Raw genomic sequence first — 19,540 nt, 5'->3', positions numbered from 1 at the left:
GGGACGTTATGTGTGTCCTGGGTTGCGATATAAAACGTAGAACCTATATGAGGTCGTGGGCACAAGCATTAAACCACTAGTCACGAGGCGCGAAGTCCCAGGACTAGTTCCGGGAGCCACAGACTTCCATGTGAGGAGGGAGGCAGGGACGTGCAGTGATCGCCTGCTACACAGTGACGAGGCGGCTGTGCAGGATGCAGCGGGACGGGGATGCGGGGAGAATGGAAGCTCCCGGCGGGCACAGCGCAACCGCGGCCCGGGGTTTCTATCCACGCGGCACACGAGGGCACCACGGCACCTACTGGGCTCTTCCCCTTTTGCCATGAGGCTCCTCCCACTTCCCCAGCTCCGCACCGCGTCCTTAAAGACAAGAGGAAGCTAGACAGGCTTCAGCCACCCAGTCATCCTTCGCGGGTCGGGCCGTTCGCTGACGTGGCAAGCCGGCCTAGGTGAGCGCCCCGTCGGCGCTCGCGCCCCGCAGCCGTCGCGGCCCAACCGCCACCCCGAGGCTCGCGCCGCCGGCCGCAGGAACCGCAAGCGGGCGCATGCGCGCGGCGGACGTGCTCCGCGCGCAGCCACTTCCGGCGCGCTGGTGCAAGTGCGGTTCCGGGTCGCTGCTCCGCTCCCGGCCGGCCGTGGGGGCTGGTGACGCGGGCCGGCACTCACGAGAGGCCCCGGAGGCGGGGCTCTGCCGGCTGCCCAGAGAGCGGCAGGTGCGCGGGTGGGGGCCGGAGACGCGGGCAGGCCCCTCATCCTTCCGGTGGCCTCGGTCTGCCCCCAAAGCGGCCAGGACGGGGTTGCCCAAGACCTAAGGCGGGGGGCGGTCCCGGGAGCTGAAAGGGCTGGGGTGGGGACGGAGGCGGGCTGCCGGCCTGGGAGTCTGGAGCCCTGGGTTCCGGGATTCCCCCCTGCGCGACCTTGGACAAGTCCCTCCTCTTGTCTGGGTCTCAGTTTCCCTGCTGTCAAATGGGAGAGACGTTGGCTCTTTCCCTCCTTTGACGGTCCAAGCACGGGCAGGTCTGGAAGGAGCCTGAGTGGGGTCCAGACTGCCGTGGCAGGTACTTGCCTGCCTCCCTGGGCGTCAGGTAGCTGTCTTTTACCCGACCCAGCCATCCTTTCTCTCAGCAACTTAGTGCGAGTCAAGGCTCTGTGACTAGACAGCCCAGGGTCTGGCCGGGTGAACAAACAATGTGTGACTGTCAGAATCAACTGAGAAATAAATGCTGGCCCTGGGGAACCTTAATCTTGTTCAAGTTGTTTTGCCCAGGGCTCCCAAGTCAAAGTGAGTGTGGGCGCCTACTGCAATGAGAGATTCTAATTTTTGTGTCTGTAACTGAAGCTCTTAGGCAGATCACAAATGCAAAGGAGATCAGGGTGAGGGAAGGTAGCCCACTGAGGATTGTGGCAGTGACAGGTTTTCTTACCTCCTCCCTTAATCCTCCGTCCTTCCTCTTCCACCCCCTCCTCCCGCCCCGCGACACTGCAACATTTTGGCCTTACAGTTGAAAGGAAATATCCGATGCATTTTATCTTTGTCTTCATGCAGGACAGAATGCTTTGATCTCCAAGCTGTTTTAAATCTAGTAGATAAGCCAGGTGAGTAGGTGGTTTACAGACATTGAAGTAAAGTTTTTGAAGAATTGTGCAGACTTACATGGGTGATCTGAAGCGGTGAGCCGTCATTTGTAGATCTTAGAGCAGATGCTTAGATATCCTCCACAAAACATGAAAAGTTAAGGTTGGAACCAGAATATTAGTGTTTCATACACCATTGGGAAGAAAAGACGTTTGAATCTCGTGTTGAATATCATTTAAAACATTCTAAACAAAAGAAGCTGATTTGAGGTCATTTTAATCACCCTTAAAGAGAACCACACAGCGTTTCCAGGAAATGTTTGAGGCTATTAGCTTATATAATATAGTTGTCCGTCTTGCCTGTTTTTTTCTAGGTTATCAGCTTTCTCCAATGAACAGCTGATTGCAAACGGTCTTGGAACGTTAGAACATCACACCTTTTCCCCATATTGAGTTACATGTTTTTATCTTCATTTAAAAAAAAAAAAGACTAACTTGTAGTTAAACTTAGTATTATTGAGGGAAGGATTCAGAAATGTTATGTGATGTTAATGTTTGCCCTGGGAAGTTATATGCCATAGCCACCTTGATGTAATAAAAAAAAATAGGGACTTGTGAGTCAGAGTCCTGTGTTCAAATACCAGTCCTGCCACTTCGCCACACAATCTTTGGCGGGTTCTTTCACCTTCTCAAGGTCGGATTTCCTCTTCTGCGTGTGCATATGAAGCACCTGAGTGCTTTTGAAATGTTTAGTAGTTGTATTCTATTAAGTGTACATGTAAAATTATGAAACTTAATTTTGAAACCCGAAGCTTAACATAGCAACTCAGATGTGAAATCTCTCCGGTGTTTGACTTAGAGCTCTCTTTCACCTGATTTATAGATACCGTGTTGCCGTAAGCCCTTGGCCCACATTAAAGTGGAAATGCAGCTTGCTTGGATGTCTGGAACTTTTTAGGCACCTGTCTCTCAATTCCTGCTTGCTGGCATAAGACGTGCTGTGGTGGTTTAAGAGTTGGTCATCCGTGAAGAATAGCCACGCAGCAAAAATGTTTGCAAAACTAAAGAAGAAAATTGCAGAAGAGACTGCTGTCTCCCAGAGGCCAGGAGGTGCTGCTAGGATCCCACGGTCGGTGAGCAAGGAATCGGTTGCCTCCATGGGAGCTGACTCAGGAGATGACTTTGTAAGTATCTTCTAAGGTTTTTAATATTTGGTACAGTCTCAGTACATTTCAAAAATAATATTTCAAGGAATCCTTCCGATAAGTATTCTTTTAAAATTGCAAGATTATTTGTAGTTTATATATGATGATTGTTACTCTGAAGTGCTCCTCTGTTTTTTTTCTTTATTTTTCTGCAAGTCTCTTTCCATATTCTCTGCATTGTCCTCTTGTCCTCTTTTTCCATCTATATACCTTGTGCCTCTTCTTTTACATTTCATTTCTCAAAATGCCTCAGCCCGTTGTCTCTACAGACAAATATACTTTAAGTCACTGTTGCTTAACAAGGTCTGTGAGTTGTGTGGAGTTAGCCAGAGTGAACTATTTTATTGGGAAAGTTGATGAAAAGATGGCACCGGTGACTGCAGTGTGTCCCTTATTTGTACAGTACCTTTGTAGTGGAAAAGATTTCAAAAGATGAGGATGCTGCTTTGTTAGGTAAATGTCACACATAGGACTAAAAGTGTGTCTTTGGTGGATGACAGGGTCCTTTTAACGTCAGATAACTTTTTAAAAATGATTTATAATGCTTTATATATGTACAAGAATGTATGTGATGTGAACTTAAAGTGTAAAGCATAAAAACAAAATGAATGCTTAATTTGTCACCTATCAAAAAACTAGAATGTTATTGATATTGTTGAAGTCACCTGTATGCTTCTTCCCAATTCCCGTCCCTCCCTCCCTTCCAGATCACCACTGTCCTAAATTTTGTTTATCATTCCCTTGCTTTTTAGTATATCCTACCAAATATGTATCTACTCATAAACAATTTATTATTTAATGTTGCTTATTTTTGAACTTCATAAAAATAGTACACTATAGTCTTCTTGGGCTTACTGTTTTTTATTTTTTAATCAACATGTTTCTAGAATGCATCTTTGTTACATGAAGCTGTGGTTCATTTATTTTTACTGCTGTATGAGATTCCAGCATCTGAAAAGGCCACAATTTATCTCTGTCTTCTCCTGGTGACAGACACTTGAATTGTTTCCATGGTCAGATGAGACTTCCTTCTCCTTTCTTATGCTTCCTGTCCCAGGTCAGATTACCTGGCAGAAGCTATTAGGTTATGGGGGTTGAACAATAAGATTACGAGATCTAAATTATCATTGACTCCTATATTTAACAGGAAATAGAAATGCGCATTTGATCACCAGGCTGAAGGATGTAGCTTTAATGCTGAGTTCTCGGCAGAAGTACCTGCTTTCCCTTCATGCTGACTTGCTAAATGAAGTCTCTCATCTCCAGTGTGTTCCAGATAGATTGGCCTGAATTCAGGAAATGTTTTGCTTTGAGACTTGTAAGATAATCTCTTTGAACCTGCTATATATGTATTCTGATCCTCACTCCCTATCTCCAGGCCCTTATATCCCACTGCATGTATTTCTCTAACCAGATGCCTTTCCTCTGGTATCTCAAATTCTGAAACGAACAAAACTGAGTTCATTAACTCCATTTCCACCTGTGCACCTTCATCCCTCAAGTCACCACCAAGGAGTCCTGGAGTTTTAGACTCTTCCCTCCTTCCCTTCCTGATGTGCAATCAGCCAGCAAGTTTTTCGGCTTCCATCTCCTAAATGTCTCAGACTTTCGCTCTCCACTCTACTTACTAGTAGTACATTTACTTCCATTTTATGTCAGACTGTCTCTCTTTCTTGGACAACTGTGGTAGCCTCTCTGGGTGCCCTGCCTCCAATAACTCCCCAGAACGGATCTGTTCATGTCTCTCCAATGCTTAAAATTGCTCAATGGCCTCCCTCTCATCTTCAGGATGAAGTGCAAACTCGTTATTATAGTATAATGGTAAACACTGTGGTCTTGTCCCCATTTACCTATCCAGCCTCATCTCACACTCCTTTCCTACACCTTGTGCTCCAGCTCTGTTGAACTTATTGCACTTCCTGGAATGGACAACATTCCTTCATGCCTACAAATGTTTGCATGTGCTGGTTCCTCTCTGGAGTGTCTCCTGTCTCCTCCTTTCACGCTTGCATTCCTCTCACAGACTTTTGTGCGTCCTTAAAGATTCAGCTCACATGTTACTTCCAGGAAGCCCCCTTGACCCAACCTGCCCCTCTCACCCTCTCTACCCGTCATCCCTCCTGGCTGAGTTTGGTCCCTAGTCTCCTACTTACCTCTGTATCAGCACCTGTTACACTGCATTGGTGTTGATGATTTGCTGGTGTGTCTCTCCCACTAGACTAAGAGCTTCATGAAACTCAGGTCAGCTTGTAGATTTGGACCTGGATTTGATTCCCTACTTCATCGTTATTGTGTGACTTTTGGCAAATTCCTTCACTTTTCTATGCCTTAGTTTCCACATCTGTAAAATGGGCATAGGAACTATACATGTCTTTATTAAAGAATGTGTGTTGGGGGTCCCCAAGGTTCACCCTTAGGTTTGAATATTCACTAGGAGGACTCACAGGACTCAGCATAGTTTTACTCACTGTTGTCATTTATTACAGGGAAAGGATACCAGACATAACCAGAAAAGGGAAAAGGCGTGGGGGGTAAAGCCTGGAGGAAACCAGGCACAAGCTTCCAAGAGTCCTCTCCTAGCGGAGTTACAGAGGACACACATAATTCCCCCAGCAGTGCCAGGGATCTTACTGGAGGCTCATCACGTAGGCACCCTCTGCCTGGCATTTCCAAAATTCCAGACTCCCAGAAGCAAAACAGTGTAGGTACTATGAGTCATTCTTATCAGAAATGGTGGGAACCCTTGCAAAATCTAAGTTCCCATAGGCCAGCCTGGGACTAACCTTACTAGCAGGACTTCCCAAGGATAGCAGTCTCAGGCCTGTAATGTTGACTCTTTTCCGCATAGTATATAAAACACTTAGCATAGTTCTTGGCTCTTAACAAGCATTTCATAACTAGCAGTTGCTGCAGCTGCTGCTGTTTTAGGTAGGAACTTTGTATCACCACTATTCCCAGTGCTTAGCACAATGCTGAGAATAGGATGTCTCACTGACAGTAATAGTCATAACTCCTGCTAATAATAGACAAGTTGTATTAAAACTAATTATGTGCCAGGCTCTGTCTTAGGGACTTGGCCAGTATTGATTTATTTAGTCCTCACCGCAGCTCTGTGACGTCGATCATGTTTGTTGTCACAGTTTACGTATGGGGAAACCAGTGTACAGAGAAGGTGGCTGATTGGCCCAAGTTCTTAGAGTTTATAACTGGTGAGGATGGGACTTTAACCCAGCCCTTCCACCTCCAGAGACTCCCTCTTAACTATGCATTCTCCTGAGTCTCCATAAATGCTGGATTGGGCGGGTGGCTGGATGGGTGAATGAATATTTAGAGTGAATTGTTAACCACCTTTGAAAACATTTGGGGAATGAAATGGGGAAACATGACTAAAGACTGGATATTAGATAATATTTTTAATTTTGTTAGGTTTGATAATGGCATTGTGGTTATAAAGGAAAATGTCCTTATATTTTAGAAATGTTTATCAAAGTATCTAGGATGAAATGTCATGATGTCTGTTATTTGAAGTACTTTAGTAAAATAAAAATTGATGAAGCAAATATGGGAAGACGTCAGCAATTGTTAAAGTAGATGGAGAATGTTCCTTAAACCGTTCTCCCTACTCTTCTGTATTTTTAAAAATTTTATAGTTGAAAGAACAAAGACAAAGTGAGTTATTGGGGCCGGCCCCATGGCCAAGTGGTTAAGTTCATGCACTCCACTTCAGCAGCCCAGGGTTTGCTGATTCAGATCCTGGGTGTGGATGTACACGTCGCTCATAAAGCCATGCTGTGGCAGTGTCCCACATAGAAGAACTAGAAAGACCTATCACTAGGATATATAACTATGTACTGGGGCTTTGGGGAGGGAAAAAAAAAAAAGAGAGAAAGATTGGCAACAAATGTCAGCTCAGGGCCAATCTTCTTCACCAAAAAAAAACCTTAAAAAAATAAAGCATTATTTCTTAGCACTAGTAAGCAGTGCCCAAAGTAATAGTAGTACCCATGTGTTTTAAAATATTCTATATTGTTGGGGAAAATTGATATCTCATTAATATGTTGATTTATTGAATGTGTATTATCTGCTGAAGTCTTTGATGCATTTTAGAGCTTTAGATGGGCATCCTTTTGTTTATAGATGAAGATACTGAGACTGTCAATGTCAGTGATAGATTCTTCATCACAGACCAGCCTTTGATTCCTTGCTATAAACCTTCCCCCCTTATCCTTGGACTTTACCTTTGGAAAAATAAAGTGATTTCCTTTTTTATCACTGAAAGTTTATTTTCTGTATTATGTACTTGGTGTAATACAATCATAATGGAGTTGTTTACCACCGTTTATTCCAATAGTGTGTATACACACACACATAGTTTATCTGTTTAGCATCTTCTATCTCCTTTACATTATAGATGGAGATAGTGATGCTTCTGCTTTACAGGTAGAGAACTAGGGCCCAGGTACGTTAAGAAGCTTTTCAATGATCACAGTTAATTAAAGTGTAACCAAACCTAAAATAGCATTGTCACTTTCTGGCTCAGTAGTGGGCCTCGTTGCTGAAAACCCATGGATGACTGTGACCTCTCTTGGTGTCTGTCTCAACAGGCCTCTGATGGAAGCAGCTCCAGAGAAGACCTTTCGTCCCAGCTTTTGAGGAGGAACGAACAGATACGGAAATTAGAGGCCAGACTTTCTGGTATGTCCAAGAACTCATAAAGGGACACAGAGGAAACTCGCCTTGCCTGACCCTCTCTCCCTATAACACAGCCATGTAGCGTGACCTTACAGTTGTTTTGACATCGTTTGATCTTCTTAGTCAAAAAGGAGCAATCTGTATCCCCTTTGTTCGCCTCTTTTGTTAGTGTACTCAATAGTGTAAATTCGAAACTGAGTTTTAAAGTTAGAAAAAAATACATATGTTTTTCTGCTCCTGAGGTTTCTAGTCATGGATATGAAAGGTATTCAAAGTATATGTAGAATAGATCTGACCATCTTTCACCCGTTATCATAGCTTGCTTTCAGGCCAAGAGGGGTAGGGGACAGTATTTACAGGGAGTGGCCCATAGATGTTGGATTCTTCAGCACCAGAGAGGGTTTGGTGCTACATTGCCACTTGCTCCAGCTACATATCACCTGTGTAAGTATCATTCTGGGTCTTTGGGCCACTTTTCAGTGATATTTCCAGCTCAACACCTGTATAAAAGCTGTAAGGCTCATTATGTCTTTGGTGTGCAGTTATAATTCACACACCTCCCGTTATGTCCTTTGCCTGAGCAGGGCATGTTTGCCACAGAGTTGTGAGTGCTTATTTTAGTGTCTGCCGGTGGATACATTTTGAAAGCTTCATCTTGTGAAGTGGTCAATGACTTCTATGTTTCTTTTTGTCCCTTGGCTTTATGCCCATTTTATTGGAGTAAAAGCAGTAAACTAAAAAATTCACCAAATTGTATGTGAAATTTTTGTGTTCGTGTAGTTACCAAAGGTCCATAGTGTAGGTCACAGCGACCTGTTAGTCCATTATTCATTCTCTCCTCACTAGAGCCTCATTTATAGCGAGGTTAAGGTCACACAAGTAGTAGGTGGTAGAGCTGGGATCCAAACCCAGATTTGCTTGATGCTCGAGTCCATACTCTTAACTGAAGTCTACTTTAAACTCTGTTGTTACTATCCCGCTACCCCTACCTGTAAATAGTCTCATTAACAGAGGTGAAATAACTTTTTGTGTTTCTTTAATATTGAGGAGAAAACTATAAAATAATATATAGCTTCACTAATACAGAAGGAAGGGTAGTTTGGGCTTGATTTAGAGAAGGGACAGGGAGGAGAACTGACGTTTACTGATCCTACTTCTGTCCTGAGTGTTGCTGCAGGCTCAGGGTGAACAACGACAATGGCAGCTACCTTTCTCGAGCTCTCTGTGCCATTTGCTTAAGGCACATAAAACACCCAGCTCATTAACTAATTACGGCGTATAAAACACAGTTTATCTAGTGCATCCTTTGAAGTAGGTACCGTTAGTCATCATTTGATAAATGAAGAAACTAATACTTAGGATCAAGAATTTGCGTAATGTCTCCCAGCTAAAAAGTGACAGAGTTGGGATTTGAACTAAAGCCTGTCTCCTTTTCCACTATACCATACTATCTTCTTTGGCCACCTAGGTAATTAATTCTGACTTTCACTTTTAATATGGCATAGGCAGCTCAGTTCTTATGTAGAAAGGAAGCTGACTGTTCTAGAGAATGAAGTACTTTCCTGGTAAAGGCGATGCTGTGGTAAGGTGTTTGCTATTGCCCTATCCACTGTTACTCAGGTGAATGGACTGTAAGTGAGCTGTTGAGTGAGCTCCCTCTGATCTCTCCTACTGCTGAGACTGGAAGGGGACGTGAGAACTGAGATTTGAAATTAAGTCCTGAGGTAGTACTGGTTTTCATAGCAGGACATTGCTGATGGTCAGACCGGGTCGAATTGTTCTCTATGAAGGCTAAACAAACCTGCCTGTTTGTATTCACCATGTACACTGTGGTTGGTTTGTACTATACTTGTTTGCCTGTGTTGTTCATTGTTAATGGGAGGCTGTCTGCCTAGCTTTCCTTAACAGGAATGGTTTTCAGGTTGAGAAAATCGTCATCATTTTCACTCATTTTTTTGTTGAATTAACTTCCTTTCCTGATGTTTGTCCATTCCTGGTATGTGCGTCACCCTCCTCACCCAAGACTATGCTGAACAGGTCCGAAACTTGCAGAAGATAAAAGAGAAGCTTGAAATTGCGTTAGAAAAACACCAGGATTGTACGTATTTTTTTCCTGCTTTTTTTCAATCTTTTCAGGGTTTAGTTTTTTAAAATGAAACAATGGCGTATGGTTAAATTTGTCCTTTGTCGTAGCTCAAATCTTTATTTTATAAGTAGTATACTTCTTAATCAGGTTGCTATAACATTTGTCTGATATTTATAAACATGCAGCTCATCTTTATGTTGCCTATGGGCATTCTTAGGAGAAGGTCATTATATGTATCCGCTTGTCTTCATCCAGTTGACCAGTTTTTTGGCTGCCCTGAGATTTTGGTAAAATCTAGTACCCAGCCCTTGGGCCTAGATCATGAGACTTTGATTCTAGCTATGGCTTCATTGCTGCTCTGTTCAGTAACTGGGGGAAATCTCTGTCATCACTCCTCCAACAATAGAACATGTATTTTGTTTAGTCTACCCTAAATCATATGTTCTCCTTCGGGTTCAATCTGAGAAAGATGCTAACGGTAGTAGAAAGTTATTTTTTCTTGATATAATATATGCTAAAAAAATTATTTAAGGAAAAGAAAGTGAAAGAAAGATTTTTTTTGTTTTTATTTATTTATTTTTTAATTCTGATAAAGTGGTGAATAAGGGGCATGATCTATTTTCCCCCACTTATACCAGATGGCAGTAGTCATCACTTAGCAACAGCAATGATGTCTTCTGGCGACCTTCCTAACTCAGCGTTTTATCATTGTTCCATTTAAAAAGTTACCTTTTGGCATCTTCCTAAATGTATATTCTTGACTATTACCAAAAAACAAAAACAACAGGAAACAAACAAAAAACTGTGGTCTATTACTAAGGCCAACAGATTCTGTGAAAGTCGAGATGGATCTGATTTTTCCCAGTCTCATAATCCACTTATGTGACCTTGACCTTTTTTGTTAGGTGACAGTTATAAAGTAATTACGTGGGCTATTTGTCATGCTGTTTCTGAAAGATTTCCACATCTCAAATAGAGCCTCTTTGTTAACAGCTTCCATGCGGAAATTTCAAGAGCAGAATGAGACATTCCAAGCCAACAGAGCCAAAATGGCAGAAGGACTGGCTTTGGCATTAGCCAGAAAGGACCAGGTATTTTATATGTGGCACTGCCCAAGACTGGTGGAAAGATTTCACTTAGTGACATGACTTCAAAAATCATGACATAAACTTAGTAGAAAATATTTACAACCTAGGAGAAAAGGAATGATGTATCAGTTGCTAGAGACTTCATTTGGCCTTAGGGTGGGAAATTATCAAGAAACTTTACAGTTATAGTCATGAGATGTGTCGAGAATGTAAGAGTAGCTTTGTAAAATGGAGAGGGGAACTAGTGTGTCCGTAATGTGGTGGCGAGTCCCAAGTAAGGAAAAGGTTCTCTGCGCTCTAAAAACCCGTCTCAAAGCCTAGTCCCAACACGCTTGCCTTTTATAGTGGAGAAGATGCTGTCAAGCTGGCCAGCACCCATGATCTACATAGTTCTGTTCCTAAGTTTTTTCAACTGCAGCTAGCTAGACATAGGGGAACTCCTATAATCTCGATAGTACCATCCATTGAAAGATGCTGAATGAATGACAATAAGAAAGAAAAATGATACTTTTACTGGCAGTTACAATAATTATGAAGTATATTTTATTCAATGACATTTTAAATTTAAGGTAAGCATCAAGATGCTACAATGGCAATCTTGATTTATTAAGACAGGGTCAGTTTATTATATTACATTTCATTTAAGAAAATGCATAGTTTATTTCATCCACAGTAGATGAGGTAGTTGGTTGACCTGTTTTACAAAGTAAATTAGTCAGCTGGGATATTTACTGGCCAGGAAGAAACTCATTCACCAATACTTAGTGGATAACTATGGTATGAGTGTATCTAAATGAAGAAATAACCTAAAATTAATGGATTCTGATTGTAGGCAAGTGGAATATGGCCTTGGCCTTTTGAACCAATGGTTATTTTTTCCCCTGTTCTGTGATTTGTGAATAAGGGGCATGATGCCTTTTCCTCTAACTTCTGCCAAATTGCAGAAAGGATATTGTTAAAATGAGAAGGAAAATAATTATCATGGGCTTTGGAGCCCCCCCTTTCAGTAAATTAATTTCTGAACATCAATTGCAGAGTTATCAACTTGGCTGGTCCCGACTGCCCACTCCCAGGAAAAAAATAATAGTACTCATGGAAAAGCCCTCAGGAATGAGCTGAAAAGCTGCATCAGAACAGCAGATACAGCTTAGTAAAAGTCTGCAGGCTTATATTTGTGTTCTAGAATTTTATGTTAAGTTCACTTTCTTCTTCTTTTAGGACTCTTGTCTTTCTTAATATTAGGCCAACTTTATGGGATTTTTTAATTTGCTGTTTTGGTTGGTTGGTTTGTTGGTTGCTTTTGGGGGGGGTTAGATTGTTTTGTTTTTGGAAAATCTTGGTATTACTGATGCTCTCCCTGGAAACTGTACTTTTTTATTATTTTGTTTTAGGAATGGTCAGAAAAAATGGATCAGCTTGAAAAGGTTAGTTCATCTTTATTTTTATCTCCTTATCAATGTTGGCCTCTTCTCAGGGGCTCAGAAAATGGTTTCTCCAGTACCCAGTGTGTTGATTGCTGTACCCTCTCTTGGAAGCAGGACACTGGATGATTAGACAGTGACTTGAAAAGCTCGTGTCTTCCCCTTTCTTGGTGGGCGTGCTGGGTATCTTTTGTTTGCCCTTCATGATGTACTCTCAGCCCCTCTCTTCCCTTTCTCTGGGTGCCTGAAGGCTGACAGGGACTGCATCAGCAGGGCTCCACAGCCCTCCGGCTTCTGATTGGCTTCCACCAGTGAGGACACCCAAAGAACTATATGTGGAAGAGTGTGTTTGGGATGTTTATGCATCTTGATGTGGGATCCCTTCCATTTAGTTGCGTCCCATGGCTAAAGGTCACAGCTTCAGTTGGACCTTTGGTTTGCTCTCTGACATAGTTTCTGTCCCTGGGTTTCTTGTAACCTCTTCATCCCTTTGTTCCTTCCTGTTCAACTGTTACTAGCAAATTATCTCTTTTAGGTTTTCTTACCGCACCCACAGCTTTAAAAAGTCTCTGTTAAACTCTGCTCAAAATGCCTAAATTGAGTCTGTATCCTGCTAGGGCCCTGATTGACACGGTAGTAACGTCAGGAATACTCTTTGAGGAGGCAGTGGGGAAGGAGGGCAGTCCTCAAGGCTCAGCACTGAGCAGATAAGAGGGCCTCTTGACTAGACACAGAGGAGGAGCGTTGATTATTCTAGTTCCATAGCTTGTGTGGCACTGTGTAGGTGCCTTATGCAATATGATCCTGGCTCCTAGACATGAACAGGAAGATGGAATTTGAAGCCTACAAGTAGAAAAACATTTTAATTGAAAATAATCAATAGTCAGCTACTTCAGCCTGAATTATATGCTTACTACTCCTAAATTACCCTTTATGGTAGAAAAATTATTTCTTAGATTGATATATTCAGTTGCAAAATATATTTATTGTTAATTTTATTAAACAGATGAGTTTTATTATTGCTCCATTCTTGTAGTAAAACACCAAGTTAAACTAGCATTTTTCTTTGTGTATTCTGTAGAAATCTGATTATCAAGCTATCAGAATACTGTAACATGTTTATGTAAGGAAAGAATTAGAGAAAAGTCAAGCTATCTCCCAAAGAAACTTTTGCTTTAAAAAAAAAATCTTTAGGGGCTGGCCCAGTGGCGCAGCGGTTAGGTGCGCACGTTCTGCTTCAGCAGCCTGGGGTTTGCGGGTTCGGATCCCTGGTGCGGAAATGGTGCCACTTGGCAAGCCATGCTGTGGTAGGCGTCCCACATATAAAGTAGAGGAAGATAGGCACAGATGTGCGCTGAGGGCCAGTCTTCCTCAGCAAAAAGAGGATTGGCAGCAGATGTTAGCTCAGAGCTAATCTTCCTTAAAAAAAAAAATCTTTAAACATGTGGTGTTGATGATGTTCTTCTTAAATATGGAGGTATGGGTTAGGTTAAAGTTTTCTTGTCTTAGAGGAAACTCTTAAGATTGTGGCTGGGGCCGGCCCTGTGGCCGAGTGGTTAAGTTCATGCGCTCCACTTTGGTGACCTAGGGTTTCACCAGTTTGGATCCTGTGCACAGACATGGCACCGCTCGTCAGGCCATGCTGAGGCAGCATCCCACATGCTACAACCAGAAGGACCCACAACTAAAACAATATATATATACAACTGTATACTGGGGGGATTTGGAGAGGAAAAAAAAAAGAAAGAAAAAAAAGATTGTAGCAGTTGAAATTCTCATTTATCTATTTTTTTATCTTTTAGAATTATGGTAAAGCAGGGCTGTCCCTGTGACGTAGTGGTTAAGTTCGCATGCTCTGCTTCAGGGTTCACAGGTTTGGATCCTGGGTGCAGACCTACACACCACTCATCAAGCCAAGCTGTGGGGACATTCCACATACAAAATAGAGGAGGACTGGCACAGATGTCAGCTCAGCGACAATCTCCCTCAAGCAAAAACAGGAAGATTGGCAACAGATGTTCACTCAGGGCCAGTCTTCCTCACCAAAAAGATAAAATAAAATTATGGTAAAGGGAGATGCATATAGAACAAAACCAAATAAAACTCACTTGAGTTCACCAAGGGGATTTTCTCTTTGTTTTTTTTTTTCCACTCAAAGGAGGGGTTGGAAGATATTTTAGACTGGAAAAGAGTGATGAGACATCTATGTAGGTCTTTGAAGCCACTGTGATTTTCGGAAGTGTTATTTTTAGGCTCTTTTAATTTCTTTTCAATCAAGAATTGGAAACTGCAACAGCAGAGTTTGCCTTTAAGAGAATCCGTCTTGGGAAGCTATCGTTGAGTAAATTATAACCTGCTAACACAAGTCATGTCTAATTTTCCTTGACTTGCTGACAGTTGCTAACTGAAGCAAGTTCTGCTTAAATGTGTCTAATTTTCAAAGGGTATTTGGTCTTCCTCCAGTTATTCTTGTTATTCAGCCAGTTCAGTATGGTGCTGAGAATAGACGTGTAAAATGGATATCTGAAATTGCTGATCAAACTTCAGAACTTCAAAGTGTTAAGTAATTGTTGCCCTTGTTCCCCTTATTCACAACTATGATTTAAAACACGTGTACTTTTAACTTAAAGAATTTGTAGGTAATTGTGTAAATAATTACCGTAAAGCTTTCCATTATCAAAGTATTATTGTCTGCTGATAAGAGATTTCCTTAAAATTTTCTTTTATTAAGAATTCTGCTCACATAACATGGATTTCTAATGTCCTAGTTGCCTGAGTTGATATCCTCTTCTTCCACATAGGAGAAAAGGTTTCTGACAGCTCAGTTACAGGAAATGAAGAGCCAGAGTTTGAATCTTTTCCAAAGGAGAGATGAAATGGATGAATTAGAGGGCTTCCAGCAGCAGGAACTGAGTAAAGTAAAGCACATGGTGCGCATTTTTGTTTCCGTAGCTAAATCCTGAAGAGATGAGTAATGACTCTGATTTTGCTAGTCATCACTAATTGTTGATAAACACACCTTAGCACTCTTTGATATTAATCATATTTGTGTGTTTTTCAATTTATTAAAATGGAAAAGTGCTGTTTGAAATCTATTTCCTTTTTCTTTCTTTTTAAACTGCTAAGCACATAAGCTCCCCTGTAAGCTCACAAAAATGTTATAAAAGTTTGGCTTATTGGTCTAGACACCTTTTTTAAGTGTATGTCTTAGTAGTGGCCTAGTGAAACTTTGTATCTTTGTATCAGCTTTTAAAGAAAGAAGAAAGTCTGGGGAAAATGGAGCAAGAGTTGGAGGCACGAACCAGAGAACTTAGTTGCACCCAGGAGGAGTTGATGACCTCCAGTCAGATGTCATCGGACTTAAGCCGGAAGCTGGAAGAACTGCAGAGACACTGCTCAACGCTGGAAGAGCAGAGGTCCTTGCTTGGTCTGTGGGGCCGTGGGAAGGGGTGTTAGTGTAGCTCTGGCCGTAGCCCACCCGCCTTTCCCCACTGCTCATTGCAGCGCTTTCTGATCTCACTTCTGGCAAAGGCTTCTGGACTTGTCCTTACCTACCTAGGGCGCCAGACCCTCTAACCCCCAAACCCTCGTGCCCCTTCACCTGCCTAGGCTCAGAACCCCTCCACCCTGCCAAGCAATTCACTATCTTTCAGTTCCTAAGCTGCTGAGGAACCAAAGGCAGATCAGGACTTCTTGCTTAAACCTGGGTGGAATTTTTCTTCTTTGACCTTCCTCTTTAGAGAGAGCCAAGGAGTCTTCCCCATTGATAATCTTCACGTGGCTAATGTTTACAGCCCTTACATATACAGAACCATCTGTATTTTACCTGTGGAAGAATGTCTTAGGTGAGATATCCAAATGTGTTCATTGTCTCCTTTCTTTCAATGAAGAGATCATGTGACAGCTTCAAAAACAGGTGCAGAAAATAAGATCACAGCCCTGGAGCAAAAGGAACAAGAGCTCCAAGCATTCATTCAGCAGCTTTCTGTTGATTTGCAAAAGGTAAGTAGAGTACTAGAAGCGGAGCCAGGTTCCTGGGATTCATGAATGGGGTAAAAACTAATTCTGTCGGAAATTTCCGCCTCAGGATGGCTGGTGAAATTTCTGTTTCTCATGCAGTCCACATTGCCTTAGTCCCTGGTCTAGCCAGGCTGCATTCACATGGAAGTAGCCATGCAACGGAACAAGGGTTGCTTAGCAGAAGAGATCAGTATTGTCCTGAGAGGAATTCTCAAACGACACCATCAGATATGTCTTAAAGTACCACATGATGGACTTCGAGCATGAGAAAACGTTAACCATCATAGTTGACGTGGCCAGGGTTGTCCCTTTGACATCCCTGGTTCTAATCCAGTTTGCTCTAAAGCACATAAATGATTTCATTACAATTCTTTTTTGTTATTGTTTCTCCAGCATACATTTATTGCCCTCCTACTCTAGGCCTGTGCTAAATTCCGAGACTATAAAGATGAACAATAATAATATTTTTATTGACTGTAGTATTTCTCAATGATATGTTTCTTTCACCATTTTGACCAGAACAGTTTGTATTGTATGATTGCCCCTTGCATTATGGGACATTTAGCTTTCCTGGCCCCTGGGTTCTGAACACCAGGAGCATCCTTGAGGCATTGACAGTCCAACCCTTCCCCTCATATGACAAAACACTCCCCAGCAGGTGGTACCACAAACCCTCCCCTCATCCCTTGAGAACCACTAATCTCAAGTGTAACAGAGACTTAACAGCATCATTACAGGACAGAAAGATTTGTGTAAACAGAAGTCTGTATATCCCTTCTGGCTAACTATTAGCATACTTAGAGGTACCTAAGTGGAACTAAGAGAGGTTACATACCTTGTTCAAAGTTATACAGTAGTGACACAGCTGGATTCTAATCCAAGTCTTACTCCAAAACTTATGCTTGTTCTACTGGGCTTTGCTGCCGCACAGCAAGGAGCACCCAGTAAATAGATCTTACGTGAATGAATGACTGTGATGCAAGATCTCTACCCTCAGTGAACTGAAAATATAGGCACATATATTGTTTTTTCTCAGAGGTTTACAGTTTCATTGTAGAACTTAAACATGTGGCCACAAGAAAAATAATTCACAACTCAACAAGTCCCAAATAAGTGAAATAAATCTTTCAAATGCCAAAGATATGCCATAGGCAGAATGCATTTCCAGCACAGCTGTCAAGAAACTCTTCCTGGTAGAGCTGGAATTTCAAAGACGAGTAGCATAGCAGAAGGCAGAGAAGGCAGAAGGGTGCAGAATACATTTGGGGAGTGGGGTTAGAGGGGATAACAGACACAAAACTTTGGGATTCAAGGAACCCTTGATAGCAGTTAGACCATTCATCCATTTTATAATTGGAAAAACTAATTTTCCAGACACTAAGTTCCCTCATTCATTCTAAAAATAAGATTTGCGTTTTACTATGTGCCAGGCTCTGCTCTCTGCTGGGCGTTAGAAGTACTATGATTAGCAAAACAGATACCTCCTTTGCTTTTGTGGAACTTACAGTCCAGAGAGGAAGTCAGACATTAATCAATAATCACATAATCATATAATTAAAGCTGTGACACGTGCTATGAGGGAAGACTACAGAATGCTGTGCGATCCTACAAGAGGGCATCAAATCAGCTCTAGCCTCGAAGTCATAGAACGCTCCCCTTGAGAAAGTAACTCGAGCTGAGGTGGACTGCTGAGGCTGCAGGGGAAAGGACGATGGGAGAGAATTTCAAGCAGGAAACAGCAAAAATAATAAACCTAGACACTCTGAGGCTGTAAAAGGATTAGCACATCCAAGGAACTGGAAGAAGGCTGGAAGGGTGACACACAGAGTAAGAGAGATTACTCTGGCTCTTAGGAGGAAACATCGAAAAGGTTTCCAGTTCGGAAGCTCTTACAGTTGTCCAGGCGTGAGATGGTGGCTTTGACAAGAGTGTTAGTGAAGATAGTGGGGGAGTAGACAGATTTAAGAAATGATGATGAGATTGACCCACTGTCCAATGTAATAAACATAGGAGGGGAGCAAGAGAGAAGGAGGGCTTAGGAATGATTTGCGGGTTTCTGGCTTAAGCACCTGAGTGGCTGAGACTGTCAGTATCAGGCTAAGAGAGCGCTAGAGGAAGGGCAGTTTTTTGTTTTTGTTTTGTTTTTAAGGAAGATTAGCCCTGAGCTAACATCTGCTGCCAATCCTCCTCATTTTGCTGAGGAAGGCTGGCCCTGAGCTAACATCCATGCCCATTTTCCTCTACTTTATATATGGGATGCCTGCAACAGCGTGGCTTGTCCGCACCCAGGATCCGAACTGGCGAACCCCAGGCCACCGAAGCGGAACGTGCAAACGTAACCGCTGCATCACCAGGCCGGCCCAGGAAGGGTAGTTTTGTGATTAAGTTAAATAGAGGATATAACAAGGCAATGAAGCCCCAAGTAGCTACCACCTAAGTTAAGAAAAAGAACTGTACGTTTATTGTTGAGGTTCCTTCCTGGTGTGCCTTTCATTATTCCAGCCCGTTCCTTTTTCCTTCAGAAGTAAGCACTATCCAGAAATTGTTCCGTTTCCTTGCTTTGCTTTATCATCTTACCGTATTTTATCCGTAAACGGTATCTTCTTTCATTTCTCCTGCGTGTTAACATTATATAAATGAAATTGTGCTGTAGGTATTCTAAAACTAACTTTTTGTGCTCAACATTGTATTCCTGGAGACCGTTCATGTGGACCCATGCAGCTATAATTTATTCTTTTCTCGTTGGTATAGTATGAAGATCCTAGAATTTATTTATCTATTCTGTTGACAGTGGACATTAGGGTGTTTCTGGTCTTTCACAAGCAAGGCTGCTGTGAACTTTCATCTGCCTGTGCAAGAATATATTTGAGATGTGAAAAGGTTGGTTGAAAAGATTTGTACTTTTTCAGCTTTACTAGATAATGCCCAATTGTTTTCCCCTGGTAGTTGTAGTAATTTACATACTCTCACCAGCAGTGTACAAGATTTTGGCTTGTTCTGTTTCCTTGCCAATATGGGATATTCTCAAACTTTTAATTTTTGCCAGTCTGGTGAGTGTGAAATATTATCTCATAGTGATTTTAATTTGCTTTGCTAATGAAGTTCAGCACCTTTTCGTATGTTTATCAGTTGTTCATGCTCTCCCGTGAAGTGCTGGTTCAAATCTCATTCTCTGTTGCGTTTTCTGTCTTTTCTCTTTAGTTATAGTTGTTGATATATGTCCTGGCTGCCACACTCCTTTGTCAGTTATATAGGTTGCAAATGTCTTCTAGTTTTGGGTTTGTCTTCCCACTCTTTTTTTTTTTTAAAGATTTTATTTTTCCGTTTTCTCCCAAAGCCCCCAAGTACATAGTTGTGTGTTTTTAGTTGTGGGTCCTTCTGGTTGTGGCATGTGGGACGCTGCCTCAGCGTGGCTTGATGAGCAGTGCCATGTCCGTGCCCAGGATTCAAACT

General features: G+C 42.2%; 1 protein-coding gene across 4 annotated transcripts in view; it reads left to right on the top strand.

Moving 5' to 3' along the window:
* Positions 1-562: 562 nt before the first annotated feature.
* Positions 563-19,540, top strand: part of GOLGA1 (golgin A1) — a 46,739-nt gene continuing 27,761 nt past the window's right edge. For 2 of the 4 annotated variants that reach the window (XR_006889029.1, XM_046664006.1), the window contains exons 1-10: positions 563-713; positions 1,547-1,596; positions 2,459-2,759; positions 7,385-7,475; positions 9,496-9,570; positions 10,552-10,649; positions 12,038-12,070; positions 14,869-14,997; positions 15,314-15,483; positions 15,958-16,069. Coding sequence is in view for 3 of the 4 variants with exons in the window: in XM_046664006.1 (XP_046519962.1) it covers positions 2,625-2,759; positions 7,385-7,475; positions 9,496-9,570; positions 10,552-10,649; positions 12,038-12,070; positions 14,869-14,997; positions 15,314-15,483; positions 15,958-16,069 (843 nt within the window). In the remaining variant the exon portion in view is untranslated. The remainder of the gene's footprint in view (positions 714-1,546; positions 1,597-2,458; positions 2,760-7,384; positions 7,476-9,495; positions 9,571-10,551; positions 10,650-12,037; positions 12,071-14,868; positions 14,998-15,313; positions 15,484-15,957; positions 16,070-19,540) is intronic. The other 2 variants (XM_046664021.1, XM_046664028.1) reach the window with 2 other exon arrangements.

Source organism: Equus quagga, chromosome 1, assembly GCF_021613505.1.
Source record: "Equus quagga isolate Etosha38 chromosome 1, UCLA_HA_Equagga_1.0, whole genome shotgun sequence".
Classification (NCBI taxonomy): Eukaryota; Metazoa; Chordata; class Mammalia; order Perissodactyla; family Equidae; genus Equus; species Equus quagga.
This window is presented reverse-complemented; position numbering and strand designations above follow the sequence as displayed.